Here is a 7,749-nt window from a genome sequence, read left to right on the forward strand (position 1 = left end):
CTCGCCTGATCAGGGCGGGCGCGGAGGTGGCCAAGCACGAGTACGGTGACGCGCAAGGAGGCCTCCTTGCCCGAGGTCAGCGGCGTCCCCCGAGGTCCGCGGCACATCAACCGACGAAAGCTGCCGTCCTGGCAAGTTGTGCGGTACTCGCATTACACCGCCTCTTCCGTTCGAAGCTCACGGGCAGCAGCTTGGGGGCCATTGCCCGCGTGGGTGGAGGGGGAGGACCTGACGTTGTTGTGTCTGGCATGCGATGCGTTGTGCAGAGCCATCCAGCCGGAGGACTGCGTGCCCTTCAAGTTCAGGAAGAGGCCTGCTGCTGCTGCTCCTCAGGGAATGGACGTTGTTGGCGCGGGAGGCCTCCTGGACGAGGAGCCCGGCCTCGCGGCCACCCTGCTCCACTCCCTCATGCGGGCCATCGCATGAGATGACCCTCTTCCCTTCCCTTTCATGAACTCCACCCGCCACTTTTTCCCCAACCCGCGGCGGCGGCGGTGGCCACCACACCACCAACACAACAAAAAAGAGTCGTAGTGAAGCGTGAGGCAAGTTACGAGGTCGCACCAGGCCGAGAAGCTGCCTTCCTTCATGCTACAGGCAAAGAACGTGTTTGTTGTTCATTTGGCGCAAGTGTTCTTGTGTACAGAAGTGCCCACGGATGGGAGGTGGGTGCACTAGTGGCCGTGGTGGCCGAGGTCGATGGCCATGATGGTGGCGACAAAGGTCATGATCATCTTGTTCTTGACCTCGACGATGTCCTCGGGGAGGGCGAAGACGGCGCCGCCGATCTTGCGGGCGAGCGAGACGGCGTACTTGGCGTTGAGGAGGAGCGTGGCCTCGTCGTCGGCGTGGGCGACGAGGGCGTAGTCGGCGGCGCCGGGGCGTACGGCGTCGATGAGGTCGATGAGGAAGACCGAGTTCTTGAGCGAGGGGTCCTTGAAGGAGGCCATGGAGGAGGACTTGCCGGCGGAGCGGACCTTGTCGTTGGCCCAGTTGACGATCTCGTTGTCGGTGATCTTGTTGCCGCCGCCGAGGCGCTGGAGGATGGAGATGACGTGGTGGCGCATGAGCTGCCAGACGACGGAGAGGGTGAGGGTCTTGTTGCCGTCCATGATGTCCTTGCCCTGGATGCCGACGAGCGAGAACTTGAGCTGCTTGCCGAGGGCGACGGCGTAGTTGTCGTTCTCGAGGGCCTTCCACGTGGTGAGGGGCTTGTTCTTGTTGACCTGGTTCCAGTTGACGATGCCCGGCTCGACCTTGTCGAAGAGCTGCAGCAGCACGAGACCGTCGCTCAGGTCCGAGTAGAGGTTGTTCACGAACGGGTCGACGCCGAGCGAGTTCATCCAGTTACGGAACTGCTTCTCCTCGCGCGTCTCCTCGATGATCACGATCTCCTCCTCGAGCGGCTCCAGCGCCGGCCACGTGTTGAACAGGTTGGCCACGAACGCCAGGTTGAGCTTCTGGTTCCCGCGCACCACGTCGCGCGGCGACACGAACTTGCGGCAGCCCAGCTTCTCGGCGTTCTGAAGCATCAGCTCGGCGCGCCTGGTCAGGTCGCCCTCCTTGAGCGGGTCCCGGTTGCAGTGCTTGGGGGCGATCTGCGCCAGCAGCACGGTGTAGGCCGACGCGTCCTTGATGTCGCCGCTGAAGTTGTTCACGCGCTTGTCCCACCCCGCGTTCTTCAGGTGGTAGTTCACCCAGCGCAGCAGGATCTGATCGATCGGCAGCTTGAGCAGGTCCTCGATCGTCTCTCCGGGCTCCAGCAGACGGTACAGCTCGGGGTGGTTCACCAGGTTGATGCGCGAGAACAGACCGATCCTGATGATCTGCCAGATCAGACCGAGCACCAAGTGGGGCTATGTATGATTCACAGCGCAGAGAGGAAAAGTGATTAGCCATCAGCGCGTAGAACGTAGAGAGAATGAATGATGAACGGTGGCGAGTGGCAACGAAAAAGAAAAAGCTGATGAGCGTGTACGTACAGCGCCATCCATGAGATCCTGCGCGCCGATGTTGATGATGTTGCAGCCGATGGCCTTAGCCGAGTTGATGGCGACGGCCTGGTTCTCGTGGATCTTGAAGTTGTTGAGGTTGGTGCCCTTGTTGAGCACACGCTCGTCGATGGTCTCGGGGATGGCGTCGTTGATGAGCTTGCAGATGAGGAGACCATCGTGCACCGAGGAGAAGAGCGAGTTGTCCTTGGGGTTGATGGGCAGGCGGCTGCCGATGTCCCTGTCCTTGTTCAGGGTGTTGTTGATGTAATCGGTGAAGGCCTCCTTCTCCTACATTGTTTTGAAAACAAAACCATTCATCCAGTCAGTCGGTCATCAACAAGAGAAATGGGGAGGTAGAAGGAAAAGGGCACCTCTTCGCTCCACGAGTGAGTGGTCTCACCCTTCTTGAGCTGCTCGACCTTGGCAGTCTGCATGTTCCTTCTCTGCTGCGAGGCTTGTTGGTGAGGGCTGGTGGTGTTGTTGTTGTGTGTGGCTTCTTCGCGTCCGCAAACGAGAGAGAGACTGGCTGTCCGCTGACGAGAGAGGATATGTGTCTTAAATAGTTGGGCTACGGCCAACCAGGACTTTAGGATTGGGACAACAGCCCACGCCCAATCGTTTCGCGCTGTGCGTCGCCCCACAAGAACAACTCGGGCCACTGAGAAAACGGAGCCAAGGAGTGGGCCGCCACTGTGCGCTCACAAGTGGAAAGCAGGTATTCTGCGCCGTTGAATAGAGCTGTGAGCGGCCCTTGAGTGTTGGGCACTGGCCAACCTTTGGTTGCGGCGTCCCTTGTTTCTTGAGCGGTCAGGGCGCACGTGCAATTTCTCATCGATTTTCTCATTCCCATTTTCTTTTGCTGTTTCTCGCTGGCGAACAAGATGAAGAGGCTTGGATTGTGTGGCCATGCCCGAAGCGGGGCACTGCGGTGGCGGAGGAGCTCACATGCTAGCAACCCGTTTTCCCTTTGCAATGTCGGGTCGGCTGTTCAGCCACTTGCTTCATCTTCGTGTAGTGGCCGCCAATTTCACGATGTGGTGAAGTCTCTCGAAGAGCGAGGCTTCATCTACCAGACCACGTTCTCCTCTGCCGCCCCTGCAGGGGCATCGCCCACCTCCGCTGCCGCAGGGGAGGGGAAGGGGTCCGTCTACGTCGGATTTGATCCGACCGCGGAGAGCCTGCACGTGGGCAATCTGCTCGGCCTACTCGCTCTTCTCCACTTTCAGCGAGCTGGCCACCGCCCCATCGCCCTGGTACGAGCTCTTCATCCATCCTATCATCCATCATCAATCCACGCGGTCAACGGAAGCCAGACCGCTCATGGGTGCGCGTAGGTGGGCGGAGCGACGGGTCGGATCGGGGACCCGAGCGGGCGGGCCACGGAGCGTGCGCTGCTGGACGAGGCCACGCTGGAGCGCAACGTGCGGGGCATCGAGTCGTGCCTCCGGCAGCTCGACACCGAAGGCGGCCCGGCGTTCGAGATCGTGAACAACTTCGACTGGTACCGCGGCATGAACGTGCTCTCCTTCCTCCGCGACGTGGGCAAGCACTTCCGCCTCGGCACCATGCTCGCCAAGGTGCGCTCCTGTTCCCCGCGACACACGCGACACACGCGACACCTCCCGCATCTCTTCTCACACACAAAGCGCCGTGCGCCGTTGTCGCGTATGTGCACCTCCGTACATACGTAGGAGAGCGTGCGGTCTCGCATGGACCGCGACGACAACGAGGGCATGAGCTTCACCGAGTTCAGCTACCAGGTGCGCACACTGCTCCCGATTCCTCCCTCGAGGTCGGACGGCGCCCGCAAACGTGGCGGTGGCTGGTGGTTGGTGGGGCTAACTAACGGCGAACAACGCGATGGATGGATGGATGGATGGGCGGGGACCAGGTGCTGCAGGGCTACGACTTCCTGAACCTGTACCGAACAGAGGGATGCCGACTGCAGCTGGGCGGGTCCGATCAGTGGGGCAACATCACCGCCGGCTGCGATCTGATCCGCAAGGTCGGTGTTCACCCCCTCCCCCCCAACCCACACCACCTTTCTCTCTCCCGGCGGCGAAATCAATCGACACACGACTCACGACTCACGCACCGACGTCGTGCAGGTGGAGGGAGTGGAGGCGCACGGGGTGACCATTCCGCTGCTCACCACGTCGACGGGCGAGGAGGTGGGCAAGAGTGCCGGCAACGCCGCCGTGTGGCTCTGCCCCACGCGCACCTCCCACTACGAGTTCTACCAGTACTTCCGCAACACCCGCGTACAGCCCCCACCTCACCCCCCCCCCCAAGGCCCATCCATGCGCTGGTGGTGGGCTCGAGCGCATATGCGCCGCTCATGGGCTACCTGCCCCGTTCTCATCATCTCGGCCCCTCTTTTAATAATAATAATAATAATAATCATAATAATGCAGGACGCCGACCTCCGCCGCTTCCTGAAGCTGTTCACGCTGCTTCCCCTGCCCCGGATCGAAGAGATTGCCCAGGCGCACGACCTGTACGCACTCCCCTCACCACGTGGCTGTACGTGCAACCGCATCACTGGCTCACCAAACTTGCCACGACACACACAGGCGTCCAGAGGAGCATGCCGGACAGAAGGTGCTGGCGGAGGAGGTGACGCGGCTGGTGCGTGGCGAGCAGGGCCTTCACACCGCCCTCAAGGCCACGCGGGTGATGTTCGGCGACGAGCCCGTCGACAGCCTCCCGCCATCAGGTCCCCCTGCCCGTGCACCCTTTCTCTCTGGCGATCTGCTGATCTTGCGTGGTGCGTGGTGCGTGGTGCGTGGTGCGTGTGCCGTCGTCGTCGTGTTCACACATAATTATGCAGAGCTGTTGGCGGTGCTGAAGGACGTGCCGTCGGTGACGCTGCCGCGGTCGTCGGTGGTGGGTCAGCCGCTGTCGGGTCTCATGGTGGCGTGCCGCGCGACGGCCTCCAAGGGCGAGGCCAGGCGGCTGGTCAAGGGCGGCGGGGTCTACGTCAACAGCAAGCGCGTCCCGAACGACGACTACCAGGTGGGACCCGACGACGTGCTCGGCGACGCCCTCTGCGTGTTGCGCGTTGGCAAGAAGTCCTACTTCCTCGTCAAGCTCACCCCGCAGTAGGCGACCGGTCGCCTTGGCCAGAGAACTATTATTTATTATCGCTGCCTCTACGACACCGCCTTTGTCTGAACATCAAACCAAAACAGCAAAACACCAAAACTAAGGCGCTGATGAAGAAGAAGACACGACGGCTTTGTCCGTTCATTCCTCATTCCTCCACGCGTCGCTTCTTGGCGGGCGCGCCCTCGGCTGGGGTGTTGGGCGACGATGAGGACGTGGACGAGGAGGCCTCGTCTCCTCCCTCGCTGGCCTTCTTGCTGCTGCCCGCGTGCTTCCTCTTCCTCTTCCGCTTCCGCTTGTCGGGCGTCTGTGCCGCCTCCTCGCCCTGCGCCTCCGACGTCGACGCCTTTGGTGTCGCATTCCGCTGCTCGGCCTCCTCGCTCGCGCCGCCGCCGCCGCCGCTGCTGCTCGAGCTCGAGGCCGTCGTTGTCGTTGTCGTTGTCGTGGCGGCGGCAGCGGCGGGCTTGGCGGACTTGTTGTCTTTGGGGAGGAGGGGCTTGGAGCCCTTCTTGCGCATCGACAGCGGGTTGGGTCCCTTGGCACGCTTCTTCTGCGCCATCACCCGGTGCGGCTGCAGCCCCGCCCACCCATCCAACGCAACACCCCACCATCATCATCATCGTCATCGTCGTCGTCATCATCAGGATACCCTAACAACAACAACAACAACAACAACAACAACAGCAGCAGCAGCAGCAGCAGCGACAACAACGACAACAACGACCAGGCATGCATGGGGGGATGAGTACGATTGCTTTCGGGGCGGGCTTGCTCGCATCATCCTCCTTCTTCGTCTGGATCGCCTCCTTGACCAGTTCCTGCTCGACGGGTTTGATGGCGCGGTGTGATCGGGCCTTGGTGTCGGCGTGCTTAGTCGAGGCCGGCGTGGGCGGGTCGAGGAGCACCATCGTGTTGGAGATGTGCAGCATGGGGATCCCTACCGCACCACGCACCACGCACCACGCACCACGCACCACGCACGTCAACCATCACGTCAGCACCAGCCAAGCAAGCAACCGAGTCTGGCGGCCGATGGGCAGACGATGGGGGTGGTGGTGGTACCGGGGAGCTCACGGACGCGCGTCTGGAAGCGGCGGTTCTGGGAGGCCAGGCACAGCTTCTTCTCGCGCTCCTCCTGCTGCTCTGTACAACCGCAACATTGTTGACATGCCATCAAGAAGGCCAGCAAGCCGTCATCATCATCAGCATCAGCTGCTGCTGACATGAAGACGATGACGAAGAAGAGAGCAGTGAGTGGTGGGTGGTGGGTGGTGGTACTGAGGAGGCTGAAGAGGCAGTTGTGCGGGTGGAGCGGCCGCTCGTGGGAGCACTCCTCGTGCTGGAGGCGCTTGGCCATGAGGGCGGCCGCGGCGTATTTTTCGCCGCCGGCGCGCAGGTGGGCCGTCACGCAGCGGGTCACCACTAGCACCGCCGAGCCGGCCAACAGCTCCGGCACCGCCGTCTTCACGAACACCTTCTTCTCCAGCGACGTGGCGATGAACTCCGGATCCACTGCACACATACGGAGTGACGATGGCCGATCAATCATTTAATCTCAATTATTCCACAAATAAATCAATTTGTTCTTCGGGGGCCAGGTTGTGCGGAGGGAGGGCACGTACTCAGAACGAAGTAGGGCGGCTTCACTCCGTAGTTCATTTTGAAGAACTTCATCGTCTTCTTCGCCCGCTTTGCGCGATCATGGCGCACCATCTTGGCTGCTCTGTTGGAATGCTAGCAACTCACTCCAATCGCTCGAGATGCAGATTTTGAATTGGCCGTTGGTTTTTTTTGATTTTTTTCCAGTAATGGCACATTTCTAGGGTTTTTTTTAACCAACTTTATTTTTCCTTGCCCCCCAGGTGTGGCAGCCACCAGGTCAGTGTACCGGGGATCCGGTAGGGGAACTTGCGCACGTGGAGGATGTGCGCTTCTTCGACTGCCCACTTGTCCTTCGGGTAGCCCACGCTCCAGTGCAGGTAAGGCTGCACCGCCCCGTTCGCGAAGAACAGGCTCTTCCCCTGATCCTCCCGCCCGCCACCGCCCGCAGCCGCCAGCTCCTGGATCTGCGCGCCGTTCTGGGAGACCATGCCGTTAAGAAACGCCGGCAGCTGGGCCTCGACCGCGCTGTTCTCGCGCGTGCGACCGACCCGCAGCCGGTTCATGTAGGCGTGGCCGCCGGTCTGCAGCCGCTCGCGATGGCGCGCGATGAAGGTCTTGGCGTCGATCCGCCTGTGCGGCGCCTCGCGCTCGAACAGCTGCACGAACTCGTCGGTGTCGACCAGCAACACGAAGTCGAAGTCGGCCTGCCACCGCACGAACCCATCCCACACGAGCAGCTCCTGCAGGTAGCAGTACGTCACCCGATCGCCGCGGCCCGGCGCGTCGACCCCCACCAGCGTGACCCGCTCCAGCACGCCCGGGTGCCGCGCCAGCCTCTGCCGCATGGACTCGAGGCTCAGCTGGCGCGTGGCCAGGTGGAGCACGACGTGGTCGACGCCCACCACGTCGAGCGTCCACAGCAGCCAGAGCTCGTCGTCGTCGGTCCACGTGAACTTCTTGGTGATCCACGCGCCCACGCGCGCGCGCGCGTCGGCCCCGCTGGCGCGCACAATCGACGCCACGCCGCTGCTGCTGTTGGCCCACGGCG

General features: G+C 61.9%; 5 protein-coding genes across 5 annotated transcripts in view; 2 read left to right on the top strand and 3 right to left on the bottom strand.

Moving 5' to 3' along the window:
• ACA1_095070 (uncharacterized protein) overlaps positions 1–431 on the top strand; it is a gene marked incomplete at both ends in the record, with an annotated part of 2,108 nt that extends 1,677 nt beyond the window's left edge. Inside the window, 2 exons of the mRNA XM_004334852.1 lie at positions 42–143; positions 267–431. Of these exons, the coding sequence (XP_004334900.1) occupies positions 42–143; positions 267–431 (267 nt within the window). The remainder of the gene's footprint in view (positions 1–41; positions 144–266) is intronic.
• Positions 432–674: 243 nt separating this feature from the next.
• ACA1_095080 (plastin 3 (T isoform), putative) lies at positions 675–2,428 on the bottom strand (the record flags this gene model as incomplete). The annotated part of the gene is made up of 3 exons (XM_004334853.1): positions 675–1,856; positions 1,983–2,282; positions 2,366–2,428. The coding sequence occupies 3 exons, from the start codon at positions 2,426–2,428 to the stop codon at positions 675–677; spliced, it is 1,545 nt and encodes a 514-aa protein (XP_004334901.1).
• Positions 2,429–2,875: 447 nt separating this feature from the next.
• ACA1_095090 (tyrosine-tRNA ligase) lies at positions 2,876–5,099 on the top strand (the record flags this gene model as incomplete). The annotated part of the gene is made up of 8 exons (XM_004334854.1): positions 2,876–3,247; positions 3,329–3,571; positions 3,686–3,754; positions 3,895–3,999; positions 4,103–4,255; positions 4,409–4,491; positions 4,568–4,710; positions 4,825–5,099. The coding sequence occupies 8 exons, from the start codon at positions 2,876–2,878 to the stop codon at positions 5,097–5,099; spliced, it is 1,443 nt and encodes a 480-aa protein (XP_004334902.1).
• A 148-nt stretch (positions 5,100–5,247) lies between these two features.
• ACA1_095100 (UTP23, small subunit (SSU) processome component family protein) lies at positions 5,248–6,773 on the bottom strand (the record flags this gene model as incomplete). Its single annotated transcript, XM_004334855.1, has 5 exons — positions 5,248–5,670; positions 5,849–6,036; positions 6,162–6,242; positions 6,378–6,611; positions 6,722–6,773. 5 exons carry the CDS (start codon positions 6,771–6,773, stop codon positions 5,248–5,250), a joined length of 978 nt encoding a protein of 325 aa, XP_004334903.1.
• A 167-nt stretch (positions 6,774–6,940) lies between these two features.
• The window catches only part of ACA1_095110 (uncharacterized protein), a gene marked incomplete at both ends in the record, with an annotated part of 1,189 nt that continues 380 nt past the window's right edge, over positions 6,941–7,749 (bottom strand). The window contains one exon of the mRNA XM_004334856.1: positions 6,941–7,727. Coding sequence (XP_004334904.1) covers positions 6,941–7,727 — 787 coding nt within the window. The remainder of the gene's footprint in view (positions 7,728–7,749) is intronic.

This window comes from Acanthamoeba castellanii (assembly GCF_000313135.1).
Source record: "Acanthamoeba castellanii str. Neff unplaced genomic scaffold scf7180000084645, whole genome shotgun sequence".
NCBI classification, from domain to species: domain Eukaryota; phylum Discosea; order Longamoebia; family Acanthamoebidae; genus Acanthamoeba; species Acanthamoeba castellanii.